Source organism: Lepidochelys kempii, chromosome 2 (assembly GCF_965140265.1).
Source record: "Lepidochelys kempii isolate rLepKem1 chromosome 2, rLepKem1.hap2, whole genome shotgun sequence".
Classification (NCBI taxonomy): Eukaryota; Metazoa; Chordata; order Testudines; family Cheloniidae; genus Lepidochelys; species Lepidochelys kempii.
In genome coordinates this window covers 39,992,788-40,017,002 of record NC_133257.1, presented here as the reverse complement: position 1 = coordinate 40,017,002, position 24,215 = coordinate 39,992,788, and the positions used below count along the sequence as shown (strand labels likewise).

The window sequence follows — 24,215 nt, the reverse complement described above, 5'->3', positions numbered from 1 at the left end:
TGCCATTTTGAATTTCTGCAGTATTGCATGATGGGTTAGATGAATTAAGTGAGGATTTCTATTTAGAATAAATTGTATACTGCAGGTTACCTTTCCTTTTCTTCTATTTATGTTTTTCTGTCCCCTATAGAAAAGGACAGTCTGAAATCCAGTCTGGTCTGTAAGAACTGTTTGCCCCTTAAAATTATTTTCTTGTGCCTCAACTGCTCTGGTAATATATATTTTTTATTGAGGACCTAAGAAAGTGTGTGAAATCTTCAGTGTGTTTCCTGTTGCCTCTAGGGAACTATAATGTTTAAGAATAAAAGGAAATATAAGAGTTACAGCTGCATATTGTTCAAATTATTTTTAAGAGAAGGTTCATGAAGCATCTACCGGTAAAGTGATTTTACGTTTGCATTTTTAAGTGCAGAACCCATTGGTATCCATAGTCACTATGCTACAAACATTCTACTGCTAGAGAAAGAAGGAAAATAGTTCCCTTGATGTACTGTTACCATAGGGGGAAGAGATCTGTTGCAATTCACTGAGGAATACTACAGTAAGAAATTCCAAAATAACACTTCAGCAGATGATATGAGGTATTTACAGATACAGAAGCTACACTGTACTAGGCAATTTCCAGGCATTTATCAAAATGTTGGCTGCTCCCATTTTAAGGCAGATGAAAAAATAATATATGGTTGTACAAAATTATCTCAATAAATTAATATAAAACCCCCCACCATAGTACAGACTGGTTCATGTCAACTCTTGTTTCTACTAGTAATACCACTATATTAGGAAAACTGGGATGTCATTAATGAAGCCATGAATATATTGCAATTTACTCAGAATGACCCAGCATTCATTTTGTCTAGGTCATTGGTTCCCAACCTTTTCCATTTTGTGATCCTATGCTAACAAGAGAAATAAGTTTTCTTATAAGTTTCCTCCCATGTAGCCATAAATAAAAGAAGATGGGTTGCAACACCTAGGATAAGAACCTGTCATTTAGATAATTAAGTACAGCTAATTGTCTTGTAAATTATGGATTTCTTTTGACAAATAATTAGCAGAATGTCATAAGAAAAGTAGGCCTACATAGTTCTTATAGAGAGACGTACTATGTTGAGGTGCTCAGATATTACAGTTACTGCCATGATATACTAATCTAGATATAATCATGATGTAGCAATCTAGAAGTCAAGGGGTTGTATTGCCACATAGTCTTACCATATAATAGGTTATGGTTAACGTCAATAAAAATAATACATTTCCTTTCCTATCTTGAAATTAAATATGTATCCCATTCTTCTTCCTCTAACTTTCTAGTTTTATACTCTTATTTATTGTCTTGTCCCAGCTGGGAACTGTTATATTTATCTTACAGGGTAATATATATATCCTGGGCTGGGTTTGTATTTTTGTTAACAGTATCTGTTAACAATAATACAAACCCAGGATACTACAGGATACCCAGCCCAGGATACTACAGACTACATCCATTATTTTCTTCTAATTTTAACTCCTTGTTCTTCTCAAGTTTTGGAGACCTTACTGTTACCACTAATGCATTTCACATTATTAGTGTTACATCAACAAATCTCATCTTTAGGATTAAACACCATGTATGAGAGGTTAACCCATTCTCTGCTTCAGTTCATGTTTCATTATATCAGCATTTATCTCACTGCTCATGCCCAACATCTCTTTGCTCAGGGCTTGTGTTATCAAAACAGTATCCATTCCTTATTTCTATGCCTTCATTCAATTGGGATTCTCAGCACCATACTGAATCCCTGATTGGGTACTAGATTTTTCTATTTCCTTATAATCTCTAAAATCTAGTGAAGTGGCTCTATGTTTCTGAGCAAGAATGCATGGTTTTACTGACATTAGTATTGAAAATCATTTTGATTACATTTTGTATGTGTGTTGGTGAGTGGACTACTCCTGGGGGAATTCTGTGCCACTGCATGTGCGCAGAATTCATGTCCCCCACAGATTTCTTTGCTTCCATGCAGAAAAATGAGTTTCTGACAGGGAAACAAAGGGAAGCTGCAAGCGCAGTCATGCACCACTCCCTACTGCAAAGGTACATTGTTTCAGGCACCTGGAACAGCTGGTGGAGAGGTAAATCACCTCAGGACTCAGGGATACCCCTTACCCTGAGCCGGGATCAGCTGCTAGTCCCAGCTGGGCTGGAGGCAGGAAGGGATTGGACTTCCCCTTCCCCTACAAGGAGTGGCTGGGGCTCTGTCAGACTAACCCCGAGAAACCTCCCCCAGCTGCGGGAAGCTCAACATCCTCCCCTGCTTCCTGCCCCCATCACTCTTCAGCTGCGGAGGGAGGGGTCATTGTATGGGGAGCTGCTCTCCCATCCGCACAACTCCCATGCATCTGGATCTCCCATACTCAGACCCGCCCACCAAGCCTCACCCCGTATACCCAGGACCCCCTATTCCTCCATACCCGAACTCCACCCCAATGAACCTCAGCCTCTGCATCTGGAGCCCCCTTGCACCCACACCCCCTGCCTCCTGACACCCACCCCTGCACCCAGATCACCCCTCAGTGATCTCCCTGCACTCAAACCCCCACCCTGATGAGCTCCACGGTCCTGCACCACCCTGAGCCCCAACATCCAGACCCCCACGCCACTGACCCCCAACTAGCTGCACCCAGATCCCCACCCCACCAAGCCCCATTTCCCTGGCACCCAGACCCTCTGCTGAAACCTCCACATCCAGACCCCTCTGCTGAGCCCCAAACACTTTCACTTGGAAGCCCCTGCAGAGTCCCATTGCCCCTGCACCTGGAACCCCCGCCCCCAACAAGCCTCTCTGCATCTAGACCTCCCACTGGGTTGCCTGCACCCAGATTGTCCCACACCTGGATCCCCCCCACACACTGAGCCCCGCCACACTTGGATCCTACCTGGTTGAGCCTGCCTGCCCCACACCTGGCGCAGGGCCCCAGGGTGTTTCTGAGGCAGGCTCAGACCTTGTGCTGTGTCAAGGTCAGGTTCAGCCTTACCACTGAGTTTGTGTCCCAGGGGAGGGGGTTGGGGAGTTTCCAGTGGCCTGTGCTCCCCACTGCTATGCTGAAGTCTCTGCATTTATTTATTGACAAATGAAACTTGCAGAATTTTAAAATATTGTGCACAGAACTTTTAATTTTTTGGTGCAGAATTTTTAATATTTTGTGCAGAATGCCCTCAGGAGTAGTGTGCAGTCCTTGACCATTTGGGAAGGTCAAGCATATTTTGCCTGCAGGAGTACAAGAAAACTCAATGAGAACTCATTATGGGCAAGCTGAATCCTATCCCCATTACATCTACCAGAACTTCCATTCATGGAATCAGAATTTCTTCAATTGCTTTGTTTTAGAGTAGAATATCATCCAGAACTTATAAAGTAACTGGGGGGTGATCTGGGTGCAGGGGTGGGTGTCCGGAGGCAGGAGGTGTGGGTGCAAGGGGGCTCCTTTATAAACTTATAAAGCTCAGATCCTTATTAGTCAGAGATTGATAGGGCTGTGATGGGGTTGCCATTTTGCAGTTCCTGAGTAATGAGAAAAATGGGAACTCCAGTTTGTCATGCTCCTTCCATTTCGAGTCTTGGCCTCTTTAATAAGGCAGTAATATATGCTGCCTTCCTAAACTTCTTTCCCTCTAAGAGTCCCCCAATAAACACTATATGGTCTCTCTTCACTTGGGAAGACACCAGATTTCAGTAATTTGGCACAGCCCCAATCCCTGGAACCTCTCCCTTTACAGATGAGACTAGAAACCGTCATGGACTAGAAGAGGGCCACAGTTTTTTGATCCTCTTCTTTAAGAGGGTTCAAAAGGCCTTGAGCCTAGTTAAATAAACAAAAAATGAAAGCACGACTCCTGACCCCATTGACACAATTTTTAATTTTTTTAAAAGTGTGTACATTCCGTGCTTTGACCCAGGAAGAATTGAACAACTGGAAATTCTCCTTGCCCTACAAGAGAAATTAACTAAAACAATCTCTCTTTTTAAACAGGTTTTGTATTTTTCTTCTTGCCCCGGAAATAAACTGGAAGGTCTCCTTTTTGTTATACAAGGGAAATCAGATTAAACTACAGTCTTTGTAAAGGTTTCAGAGTAGTAGCCGTGTTAGTCTGTATTCGCAAAAAGAAAAGGAGTACTTGTGGCACCTTAAACAATCTCAATCTTTTTAAACAATCTCAAAACTCAGGCACTGTCTGGCAGCTTGGCTGTTGATCCAATCACAGCAGCACTAGTATCTTCCTTTTAACTTCTCCAGATTGAGTTTTGGACTCTAATGAGCCCCAGTTACTTCTGAACTCAGTCAATGTTAGCCTCCCCATCCTTGTCCTGCCCAGCTGGCTAGGTCCATGGCCATCCTGGACACATGAGCAGTTAACAGACTTCATCACGAGGGCCTGTTCCAACAATCTAAGACTCTTAGATCACTTTGTTTAATCCTATGAGTCCAAGGATGAATGGGCTTGCTCAGATAGAAGCTATTCAGATCTATTTATGAGATATTTTGGTAATGGATCCAAAGTTCTGAGGTTCTTCGTTTATGCAGAAGGTGTCCATAGGACCAACAGTGGCAGTAAAGAGGTCTATCATTTATTTCTTTGATGGGACAAAGCCTGTTAAGAAATTTCTCAAGATGGTTTATAGCTTTTGGTGGAAAGATAAAGGCCTGTCCATTTAAGTCCAGAGGGGATTTGAATGGGTAGCATGTCTGAATACTTAATTCTATGTGCCCACTGAAATTTCTACCCCAGAAGTACTTAAACTCTTTCTACTGTGGAAAGGAGGGGTTACCAGTTTATGCAGCATCTACTTGTCATATATCAGTTGTGCAGATCCTCAAAGCTCCTACCCAGGTCTTGATTAATAGCTTTATGTAATATATTCTCTTGCTACTTAGTCCAGATTAGACTGGATTCTCCATTGAAGGAGAGCTGTGTTTCATTCATTTTTGAATTAGCTGTACTCTGGAGTCTTCTTTCAGAGAGTTGTCACTGTATTTAGTCTCTCTCAGTGGGTACCTGCAGAGGCAGTGTCCTGAAGGATAAAAAGAGGTCATTTACCAAAGTAACTTGCTTTATTATTCAAATACAAAAGTCTTATTCTTCTTTGTAGTACTACTGTGACATGTTTGCTCACAATTGGTGGTATAGGACTGTACATGTACAGTCAGGCCATGGTACACTGAGTTAGCTGTTATAGGGGAAGTGACAGTGACACTTGTATTTAAGTTGACTATCACTTTCCATTATATAAAAAAAGTTATTTTTAAGAGCTCTGAAATTTCAGTGGTTTTCAGCAAGACATTGACATTTGGCATGGTGCTCATCTTGAGTCAGAGATGTGCTTTTTGCTGACACCCTGAAAATCCATTCAGATTTGGTCAAGTTATAAACTGTTGAAAATCTGCTAAATATGAGGCTGCATATCATGCTCCCTCATTTTAGCAACATCAAATGATAAATAGTAGAAAGGTTATAGCTAAATAGATGTGTCTAAAACATGAATGTGAGCATGAGAAAGGTTCATCAGAGCTTATAAAGAAATGATCCTTATGTTAAGAGCTACAATTTAGGGGAGAGAGGGCTGTTCTGTTCAGCAGGGTAATAATAGCCATCTGTTACCATGTTTTCACAGAGACATATCAGAAATAACCCAAAAGAGAGCTGACACATATCATATATGCTGCAGCTGCCCATACATTTGCTAGTCATACTGAATAAGTGGTGTTTCTTCTTTAGCCAACTTCCCAACCCCACATCCCTGTACCCTCAGAAGTCAATGTACATAGTTTTGTTCAAATGGAATAGAAAAACTAGGAAGCAGTTACTGAAAAAATATTTTGTATTTCAAAATTGTATATCATACGTGTTAAATATTAACATTTTAGCAATTTTTGGTGAAAACTCGTTCGATCTCAATTTGTCACATATGCAATAAACTGCATTTGTTTCTAAAATAAGATCCAAATTTTTCCCTACCCCTGAAGGTATGAGTCTTAAATGATTTAGCTCCAATCAGAAGGCAGAACTAGGCCCTGAGTTTTTACATGAATGATGAGAGCATGATGAGAACTATTCTTAACAACTCGATTGCGTATTCTTCATTTTGGGGTCTGATTCTGATCTCACACTTTTTTTTTTAACAGCAGTGTAACTCCTTTCACTTCAGTGAGGTTGCACCTGATTTACAGCAAAAAGCAGCAGAACCTTTTGTGTTTAGCCAATGTGTTGAATGAATTTGTGTATTCTGATGTTGTGTCTTCTTTCATTTTATCGCTGGTTTGCAGATGTTCAGATGCATATATAGATGGCCAGACATACTTTGATTTTCACGTACCCCTAAAATTGTTTGTTAGAACATATGCTTGAAAGTTATGCCACCACAATTTATATATTTTTATGTTAAACAGGTCAAAACATTACATTTATATTATTTGCATATTGTTTTTACTACTAGTACAATAGATGCTTAATTACAGTACATAACATACAAGTATTGACCAGTAAACTATGAAATATTTCCTAAAACCAAAAGCTGTTATTTGGAAGGCGAATAGCATTAAAACATAATTAAATATTTAGGATTCTTTGTGTGTGTGTTTGCAGGAACATGTACATCTGAGTGATCTGTGGAGAAACTGTATTTTAAAATGCCCGAGTTGAAGGGAAAAGCTGGTTTTAACATTTGTACTGGGGAAAATACTGTGGTTGTTACAAAAGGTATTTGAATATCGGTCTATACAACTAACCTTTTCAGTTGTACTTGTGAGTTTTAAAACAAAAAGAAAACTTTACTAAAGTAACCATAGAACTCTACAAATGTGTGTTCATTTTTCTTCAAGTTTCTGTGTACTGTCTATAACATAACTTTCCCTAGTGAATATTTTTGCCTTTAGGTTGCCTGTGTAATGTTAAATAAAGGTTTATGGTTTTTGTTTATTATTCTATAGGATTTTCAAACAATAGGAGAGAGTTGAGACAAAATATATTTGACACTTTGCTAACATTTCAGCATTATGTAAAAATGAAGTTTATAACAGTCATATTGGGCCTGATCCTACTCCCATTGAAGTCAGTTAGGGTTTTGTCAATGATTTTGATGGGGTCATGACTGAGCCTATATTGGTCTTCCCACTCTCCTTAGGAACTAAGTATTCTTTCTGCCAAAACCCATCCCATTTGGTTGTATTTTTTTTCTGACATAAAGTAACATGTAAAATATTTGTCTTAAAACTATTAGTGTCTGTAATTACTTCTTTTTAAAAAGCCACTCAAATAAGCATTAAATAGTGAGACTTGCAGACAGATATCTCAATGGGTAGATGATAAAAAGTTGTTGACTTACTGTAGCTGTCATAATGCAAAATATAAGTGTTCATAGTCACTTAAACTTTGATGTCGATTGATATGTCTGCTCTCCCTGTCTGGTTCAGTGATTCCGGATAAAATGCAGGACACTTTGTCCCTCAGATAAGCCAATCTTACTGGCTTGTCATATATGTTATAAAACTGACAAAAAGTGTGCATGTTTAATTTTTATGCTGTGTAACTTCAGTCTCTAACCCCTGCTTCAGCTCTCATTCTTCACTTTGGGATATAACTGAAAATGATTGTGGTGCTCTGGGATAGCTAATTGGTAAAGCCTGTTTGGAATGTGGCTAAGTGAGCCATTTTGGCAGTAAGCAGAGTAGCAAAGCACACTTTTTCCCTTACTTGTCTCTCAGGCTAAAATTAAACAGAGTTAGATATTTTCACTTTTCGTGATTTACAGTGGATCTGTTCTGAGTCAAGCCATCATAAAGAGCTAATTGCCTGCACACTCTTGTACAAAATAACTCTTTATTTGTGTGTAATATGTAGGTCTGTGTGTAGTACAGTATAATTGGGGGTCAAATAATCTAATGATGATAAATGAAAAACAAGACTTTTTTTCATTCCCCATCCCCTTTGAAATAATTGGATATTAAATTTATGATGATAAGTTAACCTGCATCAGCACCTGTTTAGCATTCATAGACTCCAAGAAACCTCAAAGTCACGAGGTCGTTGTTGAATATTTATGATGCAGTTTACGTAGCATGCTGGTGTAATGTTTTCTTAAGCTACTTAGTTAATAAAAGATAAACAAAGCTTGTCATTACAGAACATTTTCATTTGTTTTGTCATCCCTCCCTCAACAAAAATCCCAAATTCATTATAACTAAAAAAGGTGTTGCTAGTTTTTTTTCATAAAGGTGCTACTGTTGAGATGAAGATAAAATCTTGAGATGAAGTGTCATTTCTGAAGTTTTGCATTGGAAACAATTTAAATATGCATGTTTTTAATTGAAAGGAGATTTCAGGAAGTGTTCCAACAGTAGAGTGTTCTTGCTTTTCTTCCAGAGATTAAATATGTTGAGCACCATCTCTATCAGTCCTGTTCACAAAGTCTCAAGACTGCTTCTTATCGCAGATCATCCACAAAATTAGCTATATCACTGCTGTCATGTGCTCGCTGTTAGTTAGAATAATAATTCCACTGACAGTTGGAATACTCCTGTCCATTTTAAGCAGTGGACTCATTTTGACAAAAAGATGGGAGAGACACAGACCCTCAGAGTACCAGGAGCCTTCCCTTCCAGGAAGACCCCTGCAACAGAAGTCCACACCTACACCTCCACAACCCAGGCTCCGCACACCTCTCCTCCCCAAACAATTTGCTTCCTAAAATCTCCAATCTTTTCTCCCCAAGCACTCCTTCTCCATCAATCATCCCTCTTTCACTCTCCATCCACCAAACCCCTTCATTAGCCTATACTCTCTTCTACAAACTCCTCCTCTCTCCCACCAAATGCCTTTTCTCTTCCACCTGCCCCAGCTCCCCACATATCTGTTATCCCAAGTCTCCCCGAAGCCTGTCTCCCTCCCCACCACCACTTTCCTCCCCAAAGGTTCCTCCCATAAGCCATAGCCCCCTTTCCCAAGGTTGTGCCCTCCCCCCAAACTCTTCTCTCAGACACCAGTGCCGCCCCCCAGAAATGTGACCGACTCCCTCTCCCATATCTGATCCTACCTCTTGGGTGTGCAGGAGGGAAGGAATGAGGAAGAGGAGCTAGAGTTGGTGCTTCTGGGCAAAGGGGCTGATGGTTGAGTTGCACTGCCTACCAAGCTTGGGCACTCTCTGCTCTGTACTTAGAGCTGGAGGTGATGACGGCGGAGGGGGGAGGGAGGGTTGGAAGGGAACAGAGAGAGCTGCCTGCCTATCAGGGAGACAGAGTTGGGTCCTAGAGACAGGAGATTGCAACTTCTGATGCCTCCTTCTCTGCCCAGCTCATCAGCTAGATTATCCATGGGGGGAGAGAGTTCTGAGTGCAACTGTACTAGGTAACCTCAGACTACAGTAGAACCTCAGAGCTACGAACACCTCTGGAATGGAGGTTGTTCATAACTCTGAAATGTTCCTAACTCTGAACAAAACATTATAGTTCTTTCAAAAGTTTACAACTGAACATTGACTTTGAAACTTTACTATGCAGAAGAAAAATGCTACTTTCCCTTTATTTTTTTAGTTGTTTGTTTAACACGGTACTGTACTGTATTTGCCTTTTTATTTTTTTGTCTCTGCTACTGCCTGATTGTGTACTTCCGGTTTCAAATGAGGTGTGTGGTTGACTGGTCAGTTCATAACTCTGGTCTTCATAACTGTGAGGTTCTGTTGTACTCCCTCCTCTCCTCTTTGTGCCTGGTCCCCTCCCTCTGTCTTCTTCCTCCAGGTTGGGGCTGAAAGTTGGGGGAAGAAACAAATTGTTTTTCACTCAAGCTGAAAATTGGGTCGGGAGGGGGGATGTACCCCCATATCTCCCCAAAATGTACATCATGACCCTAAGGATCTGTTCCTTCATATTATCGAATACTGTATAACAATTGTTATCAAGATTTATATTTTGTACTGGTTAACTAGAAGGGGGTATGAGATAAATATATGTGAATTGGGCTTTGAAAATGAAACAGAGTATGTCCGTAAGACCAGTTCTTCATTGAAACCTGAATTTAATTCACAGAGGGAGTGAAAAAAGTTCAAACCACTCTTAATGAAATTCAGGAAACTTTAGTGCTTTTTCCTGAAAAAGATAAAATAGTCATTAAGGAGTCTTGAATTAAGTATAAAATCTGCCTCAAAAGAATCTGTTTATGGCCTGATCCTGATGCCAGTGGAGTCAATGAGAGATTTCTATGGCATTTGGGTCAACCCTTAATTTTTGGCATGATAGCTAAATTTAAAACTAGCTGATTAACTAGAATCCTTTTATGCTTGGATTTCTTGGGAGAGGTCTCATAACAAATATTTGTCTATATTACATGTACATTTATTTGCCCATCAACATAGAATCTAAGACCACCCCTACACTTACTGGGGATTGACGTTGCTGCGATCGATGCAGTAGGGGTCGATTTACAGGGTCTAGTGAAGACCAGCTAAATTGACCACAGAGTGCTCTCCGGTTGACTCCCTGTACTCCACCAGAACTAGAAGATTAAAGTAAATTGACGGGAAAGCGTCTCCCGTTGACACAATATGGTGTAGACACTCCAGTACGTCAACCTAAGCTACATCGTCTCCAGCTATGTTATTCACGTAGTTGGAATGGCATAATTTAGGTCAACTTATCATGGTAGTGTAGACAAGGCCTAAGCAGCAAATGCTGAAGTAAAATTTAGTAAGTGGTTAGTAGCAAGCCGAACTTACCTGGCACTCAAACTAAAAGGCAAAATAATTTAATTATTTATCTGGCTTCTTGAACTGTTTTTATCGGACTTAAGGGATGAACAACTAAAGAGGTTTGATAAACTAAACTACAGTGTCCTCATCTACCTCACTTGTGAGCTTATGGAGCCATCATAGCAACTCCATAGTTAAGGTTGACCGTCAAAATCATGCTTTAATTTGAAATGATTTCTAACCTCCTCGCAGTTTGAGCTGAGTTCATTTTTTGCACTACTAAATCATGTTACTTGCTAACACTATTTTTGTTGTTGTTTTGGGGGGAGTTTGTAATAAAAAAAAATTTCCACTAATTTTTGCCCAAGGCTGACTCCTCCCCAAATCCTGTCCCTGGGGAAGTCTGTCCAATTCGTGTTTTTTATTTGACACATATATATCATTAAGGCTAGCTGACATCAGACAATATCTTTTAAAGATGCAGGAATCACTCATAATTTTGGCGCCTAAAATGTTGATAAACGCTAATTATTGTAATGTACTCCATACCGACCTTCCAGCATTTTCTGTTTCCAGTCTCCAATCTGCTGAAGATCCTGCTGCAAGGCTTATTTATTGTCGTTCGCATTGTACACATGTTACTCTTTTATTTTATGTCCTACCACTGGCTTCTCCTTAAATTGAAGATTTATTTTTAAGGTTTATTACTGACATTTAAAACTATCAGATCACAAAGCCTCTTTTAGCTACAGGAGTTCCTCTGTGTGTGTTCCAGCTCAGAGCCTCTGCTATACGGATGATTTATCTTTGTGTATTTTTTGACTGCCTCTTGCACATTGTGCTCCTCAAGTCTTCCTCACTTAACCCCACTTGGATAGTATTTCCTGCCTTATAAAATTCAACAAGTTTGATCACTTTTTATGTAAAATGAATTAAAAATTTAATATTTTAGCTTTTTTTAAAATTTTGTGAAGTATCTTATATCAGTGAATAATATATTTTTGCTGTCTATGTCTAAAGTGTGTTGATATAAATGAATGAATTGTATAAATTAAATTTAAAATACTGTTCCACCTACTTATGAAATATATACTTTTTTTGGAGAAATCACTCTTTGTTCTCCTTGAACAGTATTACTACTGAAAATATCCGAGTTTTGTTGCTTCATCTTCCAATAATCAGCTGCTTTTTATGAACTGAATTTAATTTTTCATTGCAAAATTTTAAATCTTATATAAAGATAAACCAAGCAGATACATTGGTCTTCATCATTTCTCTTTGCATTACATTTATCCATTTGTTTTAAAATTTTACAGCTTTGCAGTTAAATAGCTATATTAATATAAATGCATATAAGTACATACAAATAAATAACATGCTAGTCATGAATGCAGAATACTCGCTGCATTAACACGTTAGTGTAACTTTAAAAAAAAGTTAATTTTAGTGTCCATGAAAATGCTCCATTTTCTGTGTTTGAAGTTCTTTAGATACAGAATAATTCCAATAAACATGCAACAGCAGTTCAAATTCCTCCACCCATACTGCTAATGCATCTTCTCCAGGACTTGAACGTTCCACCTTCAGGGCAGAGAGGATAGTACACTCAATATGTCCATTTAATTCATAGTTCTCTACCTAGACTGAAGTACTGCCAACCCCAAGCGTACAAGAATCATGAGTCAGGCCCCAAATAATCATTAAATTGATTTGAAAATAATTAGCTATTAAAATAATACATTTGGGGATCTTTTTATTTGCCTTCTGGTTTTTGAGCTTTAAGAGTCACTTTCCAAGCTTTTCTCCATAACTGTGAGGGCAAGAAACTCTTATAAAAAATATAACTGAAATTATCGTATAACCCCAGAAACTGGTGTTTTAAGAAAAACACCATGTACTGTGAGGCCTATGATAAAATCGTGAGGATTGGTAACAGTTGAGACTGCTGACAATTGTAGTATTTAAAAATGTATTTTAAGAAAAGAAAATGTGTCCAAAATTTGATTGTAAAGAATAAATGCAGTCATAATACTGCAAGGATAAAGAATGTCATTACATAAACAGATGCTAACTGTAATTGATACAAGAGACAGGTGCACTGGTCTTACAATTGGACAATGTGTGTGTGAAGTTGGATTTCAGTGGGATTCAGACACCTACCTCCCATAAGTTGAAAATCCCATCTTAAGCCTTACTAATCATCACTTAAGACACCATACTGATAATCATAGTTGCTAAATGATTACATTTGTGGGAATTAAAATAAATTGGTACCACATTGCTTATACGGAGGAAAATAAATGAAACTTTATCAAGAACCTATTAAAATGTTAAACATAAATTTTGAATGGTGCGGAATTTTGTGCTAATCATGTTTTAACTAATAAAGTTTTAAGGAATTATTTGTATTTATAATTATTAGCTTTGCTTCTGTGCATACCTATAGTGTTTAAACTTCATGCTATTTTATGTTTAGGTGTCAGTAGTTCATTTCCTTGTGTGTGATGAAAAAGTGTTTTCCAAGGGAGACCTCCCAAACTTTTTGGTCACAGGGGTAACTGATTCTAGGGATTTCGTAAATTGAAGAGAACCCAAGCAAAAATATTTCACAGCACTTCCTATCTGCATAATCTTCTAAAACATTGGTTATAAAAGATGGGAATGCAAATGAATATTAATGTTTAGTACATAACATTTTCAATACAAACTTTTCAAAACCGACGCGTGGTTTGATTGTTTCCTTTTCATGGTTGTTCAGTTTTCTCTTTTCTCAATTCTAACTTTTTTCTTATCTTTTTTTTAATCTTCTGGTCAATCTTGTAGGAGAGCCTTTTCTAGTGTGTATAATGTCTCCCTCTCTAGGGTTTTGCCTTGTAATCTCTAGTGGGTCAATAGGGTATCTGACAATATCCATCCAAATAATGTTTTGCCCAGGACAGAGAGATAATTGAAGTCTGCTTTGGGCAGAGCACCAGCTGGAAGAATGCTCCAAGGCATCCCCCTCTGGCTCACTATCGAGAAAGTTGACCCCACCGTCCGATTACAAGTGTTTTCTTTTTGGGGGGAAGAATGGGTTACATTATTTTCTTTGGGCCTGTGGCTACAAGGCTCAATTCTTACATCGTGTTTCTGTTGGCTGAGAAAAGAGTCTAGGGAGAGAAGTTGTGAGCTTTGGGTTACATTCACGATTTTTTTGTGAAAACAGCTGTGTTTGCAGCACACACACACACAAAAGTAGAAAAGCAAAACCAAGAAATTTTGTGCATTTTCTCCATTTTGTTTTCTGCTTCCTTTTCCCCACACCATTTACAAAGCTGCCAAGTTTCTCACTTTTGTGATGTGATGAATAGGGGTTTATATGATATACACAGTTCTGCTGTCTTGTGATTTCCACAATCCACTAATCTTCCCGATAAGTCTCTGCTGGACATTTGGGTTTGTTCTTTCTCCAACTGTTTTACCGTTCTGACTGTGAGAGAAACACAGAAGCCTCAGCAGTTGCTGGGACCAAAGGAGTGGTTATGAATTGTCAGACTGATCACTTGCTGGAAGCAAAAGGGATGTGACTACAATTGAGAGGCCCCCACATGTTGTGTGTTCCTGCTGGCAATAAGAATGGTGGTCAGTTGCATTGGCCTTTGTGGCACACTTCATTTTCCATGAGATCCTTGCAGTCTCCACTGTAAATGAAAAAAGAAAAGGAGTACTTGTGGCACCTTAGAGATTAACCAATTTATTTGAGCATGAGCTTTCGATGAAGTGAGCTGTAGCTCACGAAAGCTCATGCTCAAATAAATTGGTTAGTCTCTAAGGTGCCACAAGTACTCCTTTTCTTTTTGCGAATACAGACTAACACAGCTGTTACTCTGAAAACTGTAAATGAAGTGAGCTGTAACTGTGTGTCTGGAGTCTCTTCAACTTTTGAGGTTCACTGTTTGGGTTCATTTTAAATTTTCATCCAGTCTAGTGCATGGAGTAAGGCCTGTCCTTCTCAATAAGGACAATTAGCAGAAATACAGATCCTAGTAAAACCTGGGAAGTCAGAGGTGAACAGGATTATTTGTTCAGGTCCACCTCTCCCCCCCTCCAATTTAGGGCAAGCCTCATGAAATGTAGGTGCTTAGAGGAGTTGATTGGCAGATTTTAAGAATCATGAAAGCCAAAGACAGCTGTGAAAGACTTCACCTGAAGGCTGTGAATAGTTTATGGAATCACTGACAATCAGAAATTATTAACAGCAATCTTATGTGATGTCCAGGGGGCTTTTATGTGAGGAGGTTAATGTGCAGAACTATTTTCTTTCCTCTGTAAGATTCCTTGATTTTCCATTCTTCTTCCACCTTTTCCGACTTTCTTTTTCCACTTCTCTTTATAAAGATATAGGGTCATTTTTTGTGCTTAGAAATGTTTATCGCTTTCAAAATTGCCATTTTACTAAACCATTTATTTAAAATAAAATAAAGGAATGTTGTATTATGATATACCATCAACAAAATAAAAAAATTCCATCCTAATCAAAAGAGGCATGTGACAAATTTACAGTACATACAGTGTTCACAATTAAAAAGTTAATTCCATTTTAAAATACTCTATCAGTTTATGTGGTACCTAGTCTTAAAATGGAGGTTACCTCTACAACTCGTAACGTTTCTAAAACTGGAGTGAACTTTTAAAGTGTAATCACTGCACAATGGTAACTTTTTCTTTTTCAAAAAGGATTTGTATCTACTAAAGAAAATACATATTTGTGTATGTGTTTATATAGTTTATCTTTTTAATTTCATTTTCTCTTTATGCTATCTAGGTGCTGTACTTTTGGCCAGCGTGCAGGGATTAGCCGTCAATATTGATCCAGTCTTGTATACTTGGCTTATGTACCAACCTCAGAAACGAAGTAGTAGACACATCCAACAGGTAGGAATTCTTGAGAAATCAGTTCTTTGTGTATATAAAAATAACCTTTCCCTATACCACATTCTCTCATTTAATGTGAAAATTTTATGTTATATTACTCCAGACTACGTTTATTATGAAGGATACCGTCATAACCTGTCCCTGTCCCACATTCTGTTTTGATTGGATTCAACCTCTGAATCCCATATGCTTCACTGACTGATCACTAATCTGGGGGCATGTATACACAGCAGTTGGGAGGTGTAATTCCCAGTGTGAGTAGAAGTACATGAGCTAGCTCTGCTCGAACTAGTGCACTAAAAATAGCAGTGTGGCACTGGTTACAGCTGTCCAACCCTCTTGATGGTAGGTAGTCAGGTCCCTAGCCCAAAGCTGCAGCCCCTGCCGCTTGGCCACACTGCTGTTTTCAGAGTGCTAGTTCTCCTAGCTGCTGTGTAGGCAAACCTTGCGTGTCTCATGTGCGCTCCCAGGTACAGGCCCCCATCAGATACCCTTCTTAGGTGGTGGGGTCCTGCAATCCAGCCACCAAGATCCCAGAACCAGCGCCACAGCCCTCCCAAGCCCCCAGTTGCTTAGACACACTCCCCACAGAGTCCACCTGGCTGTGGGAACTCGGATATCTTAGTTAAACCCTTCAGGGACAATGTGGCAGTAAAGCAAGGCAGCACAGGCTTGTTACAGGACTATCTTATCACACACCTACTCTTAAAAAGCACAGGAGAATTACAGACTTATGGAAAATAACAACCTTCTAAACACACATTCCCTCAGTCTGACCTCTCCACCCAGTGAGTCATGGTCTGAGACCTTAGGCCACACAGCCCTTCTGGCCTTCTCAGCCTGGCCATCTTGGTCTTTCTGACTTAGAGAAGTAGTTCTTTTAAAGCTGACTGTCTCCTCAGTGAGCTGGGGACGGGAGCAGGTCCAGGCTCCAGGGCTCCTCACCAGTTGGCGTCTCTGTAGAAAAGCATTGAAAGTCAATGGACCTGCTCATAGAAAACCCATTATTTTGGTAGGGAACAGTTATTCACTGTTGATGCCCCTTGACTGTTATTTCACAGCTGCTCAGACAGTTTGTCTACTAGGTGTCAAACCTCTGCTACAAAATCTACACTGAAGGTTGTTCTTCGAGTGCTTGTACATGTGCATTCCATTCTTGCTGTGTGTGTGCCCCACGCATAGTCATCAGAAATTTTTCCCTCGGTGGTATCCATCAGGGCAGCGTGAGCACTCTCTGCTGTTGCCCACCACTGCATGCTGATATAAAAGGTCCAGCTGCCCCAGATTCTGCTCAGTTCCTTCTTACCATCCATGATGGCCGTTGGACTTGCTTGGCTTGCCATAGCAAGTGCTCTTGGAGTGCTTGTTGTAAATTTAATGTAAATAGTTTCTAGTTGACCAGTACTTAGTTAGTAGTGTAGCCTTAAACTCTACGAGGCTCCTGGGACATGCAGTCTTGTGCACATACCAGATTATATCTCAGGGTTCTTCAGAGTTGGCTGGCCTCCATTTATTCACCAAGTTGTCACCATCTGAACTCTCTGCTGAATGTGCTCTCTAGCATACTGATATCTCTAGATTGGTGGACAGACTTGGTCAATGTATGTGCAGGCATTCCCTTGGCCTGCTATCAATCTTTGTTAACATTGGTGATGGATGTGGCTGTCTGGGAGTGGGGCTTATCTGGGTCCCCTTACAAACTCAGGGTTTTTGGTCCTTATGGTCTCCTCATGTCTCTACATATCAATGTCAGGGAGGTAAGGGCTGTCTGCCTAGCCTCTCAGGCTTTCCTATCTCAGGTCAAGGGAAAAAGACTGTTTGTCCTCACAGACAACACAGCAGTAATGTTTTTCTCCAACAGGCAGGGAGGAATCCTCTGTTTTCCACTTTGTCAAGAGGCTATAGAACTTTTGCATTCCTAATTCAATCAATCTCAAAGCCTCTTACATTCCAGGATTGCAGAATGAGCTTGCAGACCACCTAAGCAGATCGTTTGAGTCACCACAAGTGGTCTCTCTCCCTGGATGTAGCCAGCTGCATTTTCCAGCAGTGTTCACAACCAGGGCCAACAGGAAATGCCATCAGTTTTGTTCCCTACAAGGTTGCAGTCCCAGTTCCATCATGGACACTTGCCTACTGTCTTGGCTGAAGAAGCTGTGCTACGCTTTTCCTTAATTCCACTTCTACACAGAGTGTTGCAAAAGATCAAATGAGACCATGCCCAGGTTATACTAATAGTCCCAGGGTGGTCCTGGCAGCACTGCTTCTCCACTCTCCTGGATCTGTTGGTAAAGGCTCCAATTTCACTTCCTTTGGATCCAGACATAATTTTGCAGGATCTTTGTCAGGTGCTCCACCGGAACCAGCAGGTACTTCATTTAACAGCCTGGAGGCTCTATGGCTAAATCAAAAATAGGAGTCTTGCTTGGAGCAAGTTTGCAATGTTTTACTAAATAGTAGAAAGCCCTTCACCAAGACTATTTACATTTTGAAGTGGAAGCATTTTCCCATCTGGTCTTGTCGATTTTGGGTTTCACCAATGCAGTCCTCAATCCAGTGTATCCTGGACTATTTATTACACCTAAAACATTCATGATTGGTGATTAGTTCTGTCAAGGTCCACCTAGCAGCAGTATCAACTTTCCATCCTTACTTGGACAGTCATTCTAAAATTGCTGATGATATGACAATCAGATTATTGAAAGGCCTGGAAAGGTTGTACCCTTGGAGAAGGGAACTTATTCCTCCATGAGGCTTGAACTTAGTTTGAGCCATTAGCAAGGTGCTCCTTGCCACACCTATCATTGAACGTGAGGTTTTTTAGTAGCCATCACTTTGCCAGGAGTATGGCTGAGCTACGTGCTCTGATGTCTAAACCTCCTTATAAAATTTTCTTTAAGAACAAAAATATATTTGCTCATCCAAGATTTATCTCTAAAGTGGTATCTAACTTTCCTATTAACATGTCAATTTACTTACTTATGTTTTACCCCAAACCACACACCAATAAGAGGAGCAACCCCTGCACACCCTTGGTGTTAGAAGGGCTTTGATGTTCTACATAGATAGTACTAAACAGTTCCAGTTTTCAACCCAACTATTTGTGGCCATCACAGACAGAATGCAGGGTCTCCCAGTCTCTTCACAGACAGTTTAATTGTGGACAGCATCCTGTATTTGTGAATGTTGTGATTTGGCTGGCATTTCCCCAACAAGCAAAGTAGCTGCTCATTTCACAAGATCTCAAGCAGCCTTGGTGGCGTTTCTTGCACAAGTCCCCATCCAGGACACTTGTAGAGCAACAACCTGGTCTTCAGTCCATGTCTTTGCATCCCATTATGCCAACACTCAGCACTCAAGAGACAATGCTAAATTTGGATGAGTTGTCCTTCTGTGTTACATAGATTCCAATCCCTTCTCCTTCTTTATGGCTTATGGGTCACCAAGAGTGGAATGCTCATGTGAATTCACTTGAAGAATAAAAAATGGTTACTAAACTTCTGTAATTGTTCTTTAAGATGTGTTGCACACTTCCATACTATGGTCCATCCTCCTGTCCCTCTGCATTGAAGTTGACTGACAAGAAGGAACTGAGGGTGCTGTGAGAGGCTGGGCCCTTTATATTGTAATACAGTGGCACATGACAGGAGAGGGGACTCAGGCTACCCTGATGGGTTTTTCTGAGGGAAAATTTTCTAACAACTGTGTGCAGAGCATGTGCACATGAGGAGTGGAATGGATATGTGCAACACAAAGTTACGGAAGATTAGTACCATTTTTTAATATTATAAATGGCGCGGCATTCATGGTATTCATAATTTGACACACATCTCTGACTGTCACAGCTCTGATATGTGATCTGTAATTACATGTGTTTTAAATGTATATTTGTATGTTATATACATAGAAGAGATATAGGGAACCAATGTGTTTCTGTCCATCTGACAAGATATTCTCTGTGAAGGAATATTAACTATAGCATTTGATTCCCCTTTAATCTGTTAAAGCTTGAATTTGCAGGCTTCTAGGATATGTTGCAATGCCCATCTTTTTTTTGGAGCCTTCTCCAGCAGGGTGCTGGATTGTTGGGCGCTTTTGTTAACATGTTGATATAGTATGTCCTCAAGTTTTTGTGTCCTTTGAGTTATGATATTTTGTATGGTAATATTGGGTGCCACAATCAATGTATCTATCTTTTTTATTTTAAGTTTTGTATAAAATCCATCTCCAGTTTATATAGATACATTAAAAGTTGAAATAAAGTAAAAGAGTAATCTCTCAAAAACAACCCTTCTAGCCAATTACAAAATAAGATTATGAAAGTCATCTGGTTTGGCAGTGTCATAACCATAAGGATAACCTAAAATTCCTCCTTACCTGTAAGGGGTTAAGAAGCTCAAATAACCTGGTTGGCACCTGACCAAAGGAACCAATGGGGACAAAAGATCATTTCAAATCTGGGGGAGGGCGAGAGGCTTTGTTTTGGGTCCTTGGTTTCTGTGTTCTTTCGCTCTTGGGATTAAGAGGGACCGGACATCAATCCACGTCCTCCAAACCATTCTGAACCAGTCTCTCATATTACATAAATTGTAAGTACAGCCAGGCAAGGCGTATTAGTTTATCTTTGTTTTCTCAACTTGTGAATTTTCCCTTTGCTGGAGGGAGGGAGGGAGGTTTATCCCTGTTTTGTTGTAACTTTGAAACTAAGGCTAGAGGGGGTTCCTCTGTGTTTTGTGCACCTTTTGTTACCCTGTAAAGTTATCTTCCAACCTGATTTTACAGAGGGGATTTTAACCTTTTCTTTTCTTTTTAAATAAAATTCTTCTTTTAAGAACTGATTGTTTTTTTTCAGTGTCCAAAGATCCAGGGATTTGGGTCTGTGTTCACTTTGTAACCAATTGGTTAGGATATTATTCTCAAGCCTCTCCAGGAAAGGGGGTGTAAGGGCTTGGGGGATATTTTGGGGAAACGGGCACTCCAATTGGTCCTTTCCCTGATTCTTTGTCTAAATCACTTGGTGGTGGCAGCATACTGTTCAAGGACAAGATGGAATTTGTGCCTTGGGAAAGTTTTTAACCTAAGCTGGTAAAAATAAGGTTAGGGGGTCTTGGATGCAGGTCCTCACATCTGTACCCCAGAGTTCAGAGTGGAGAAGGAACCCTGACAGGCAGTTTGTTCCAAACTCAGACATTGGCCCAGATTCGTTGAGGTTCAACACATGTTTTGGAAAACATCCAGGAATTTCAGGCTAGGCCTTAAACAAGCCAAGTTTTGTGCGATTTTGAATCTTCTTTTAGTTGGGAAATCTCCTTCACTTTTTGTTGTCTTCTGTGTTAGGCAGGCCAGTAGCCTGTTAACATTCTCATTGCTGATGTCTTGGTGAGGGCAACAGTTTTAAGAGAACATTAAAATTGACACAATGGATCAGACCAGTGGTCTGTTAGTTTAGTTTCCTTCCGGTCAGAACCAGATGGAAGAGAAACTCATAATTACAGAATAAGCTGTCCATAGTGGAAGTTTGTTTGTCTAATGCTTATTTTTGACTCTTACTAAACTCTTGCTCCCATTGACATCTTGTGAAATTGAGTTCCACAGGTTAATTAGGTGTTGGGTATCAAACAAAGAAAAAGATATTTTCTTTTATTCATTTTAAATTGTTTTTCTTTCAATTTCATTGAGTGTTTCCTTGTCCTTGCAGTTTGAGAGGGGGTATAGGTATTCCTGATTTTTCTGCTCTTTCCTATTCATAATTTTTTACAGTTTTGCCATGTCTCCTTTCTAAAATAAGTGGTCCCAGTCTTCTCTTCATATGGAAGTATCTCAAGGCCTTTACTTATTTTCATCGCTGTTTCTCAACCTTTTCTATTTCTGCTCTTTTTTTGAGATAAGTGAGCAGTAAGGCTTCTTCTTTCCTCTTCATTCTAAAGCTATTTGTCAAACATCATCGGGAACAGGTGACCTGTCTGCCCACATTCTTGAGTGGTTGTATCAGAAAAGTTTCTACTAGTCCCATTACTACTGGCCAACTTTACCTTATTCTGGGACCTGAAATGCCCCAGAGCTGAAGAAGAATTGTGTAAACTTGAAAGCTTGTCTCTTTCACCAACAGAAGATGGTCCAATAAGAGAGATTATCTCACCCGCCTTGTCTCTCCAGTGTTTACTGGGTCAGTTGACTATCCCCATATATTTAATATTGAAGTTCATTCTGTTGGGTCTGATATATGTAATATCTATTAACAGGTTTGCATTTGAATACCCTTGTTCAGTTTTTATTTTGTTAATTATGTTAAATTGTATTTAAATTTGTGTCATATTATATATATTGTACAGCTCTTCAAGAATCTTGGAAATGGAGTGTTTTATAAATAAAATTATTGCCCCAGATTTTCAAACCTAGGTACCTTCATCAAGGTCTAGGCATGTCATTAAAAAGTGGCCTGATTTGTCAGAGGTGCTGAACACCTGCTGTTGTTACTAACTTTAGTAGGATTTATGGTTGCTCAAGACCTCTGAAAATCAGGCCACTTCCATCTAAATGTTTAAATATGGATTTAGGAAATTCTGTATAAGCAGCCAATTCTGAACATTTTTGATATTATTATCATTGTAGTTATGCTTATAACTTGGGTAAAATTATAAAAATATCATTTTCTTTATAGTGTCAGAAATGCATCTTCATTTAAAACTATTGCTGCTTACACTGAAATAATGTTGGCAAGGGAACATTTTCCTTCAGATGATATCCATTCTGAACACATTCAAGGATTTAAAGCTTGAGTCTGTGATAAAGCATTGACACTGTATTGAGTAAAATAATGTAGCCAAAGATATGATCACATATCTGTTTTATTTGAAGAGAGGTACAGTTCATTATCTTAAGAACTGATTTGTATAAGAAAACAAAAACATTCTGCACCAACTACATGTATTTTTCCACAGTTTAGAGGGAGACAAAAATGCATAACATGCTACTTTTGGACAAGTATTGTCATAAGTTTCTGTGATTCATGAAACCTCTTTCCCTAGTATACAAGCATCAGTCTTACAATTGCACTTGAAGTGTAGAAAGAAAAAAAAAAGTTATACTTTTTGTTTATAGCTTTTAAATATTATTTCATTTTAAATATGAGTTACGAAGTCATGATACTGCATACATATCTCATGTATTTCAAATATCCCTGTAAAAAGTAACAAGAGATCCAAACCAGATCTTTGGTCTGAATACACACACAATGCCCCAAAATTTTAGGAAAGTTGTATCCTGTACTTCCTGTAAAATAATGATACAATGAGGAGAAAAAAACTAAGAAATCTAATGCATCTTTAAAAATCAATTTAATCTAATTTGGGCCTACAAATACTATATGCATTAATCTTAATTGTACAGTTATGGTGTCACTACAGGGCAGAGTTAAGGTTGTTTGAGTGCCCCATCTTCTTTTCCATACCTTTCCTTGTTTTGATTTTTTTTAATTTAATCTTCACTCTGGATTTCCAGAATTTGTAATGCTAGTTTTTGGGATAAATACAATATCCCCATGGTGTGTTTTACTTTAAATTTTTCATGTGTACTTTTAACTGTAATTCTGTCTTAATATAATTTTGTCTGGGTATATAAAGAGAGGTTGAAAAGATTGGGATCTGTGAAATTTAGATAACAGATTAATAAGGGGGGATATGACAGAGGCATACAAAGCTCTGAGTAGTACAGAGGATAAATATGTGTGCTGTATTTACCTTCGTTCTCATACTACAAGAACAAGAAGACATTCAAATGCACTGAAGGCATTAAATTTGATAAAAGGAAACACTTTAAACAAGCCACATAATCAAACTATGGAACTGATAGTCACAAGGTATAATTGAAATGAAGATGTTAATAAGATTATTTCCTGCTTTAAATATATCAGTTCTACATGCACTCTTATCTCTAAAGGGAGTCTTGTAGGGTCCTTGTTTATACATACGCCAGGTTGAAATCTGTATATATTTTTTTGTTTTTAGCAACAGGATTTTCACACGCTGGTGAGCCATAAAGTTTTATAAGCTCTCATTAATCTTCCAGAAGATCCAAAATAATAATTAGTAAGATTGAGTAATAGTTTTCAGTGACTCAAACAACTAATAATTTGGTTCAGAATGCTATTCTATGTATTGTGTAAAATTAACACAATTATGCATTTTTCTTTGAGAATGTCATGGAAATAATTGTGTCTTTCCTTACTGAGAGTCCAGCCAGGAGGAGCGACTGCAGAAGGAGCCAAACTGGGGCCTACAAACATTCTACGGTTTGGCTCCTTCTGCAGTCGCTCTAGAGAACTACAGTTTTGACTCTCTCTTCCCCTCCCTCCCAGTCTCTTCATCTGTACTTCACTCCACATCTACCTCTTTTCCCTTCCGTTCAATGTCCTCTCTCTCTCCATTTTTCTTTCCATTCAGCTTACACCTAAGTAAACCCACCATAATAATAATAAATAATTGTGGAATTGCCATGATGTTTGCTGCCATCATATTGTTCACTCTGATTGTGTATTATATCTAAGGTTAAGATTTTGTGACAGTTATTTTTAGTAAAAGTCAC

At 39.1% G+C, this 24,215-nt stretch overlaps 1 protein-coding gene across 14 annotated transcripts in view; it reads left to right on the top strand.

Annotated features, from left to right (window-relative positions):
• Window positions 1-24,215, top strand: part of VPS13B (vacuolar protein sorting 13 homolog B) — a 921,287-nt gene that overhangs the window by 421,794 nt on the left and 475,278 nt on the right. For all 14 annotated transcript variants that reach the window (XM_073330465.1, XM_073330462.1, XM_073330464.1 and 11 more), the window contains exon 20: window positions 15,523-15,632. In XM_073330465.1, coding sequence (XP_073186566.1) covers window positions 15,523-15,632 — 110 coding nt within the window. The remainder of the gene's footprint in view (window positions 1-15,522; window positions 15,633-24,215) is intronic.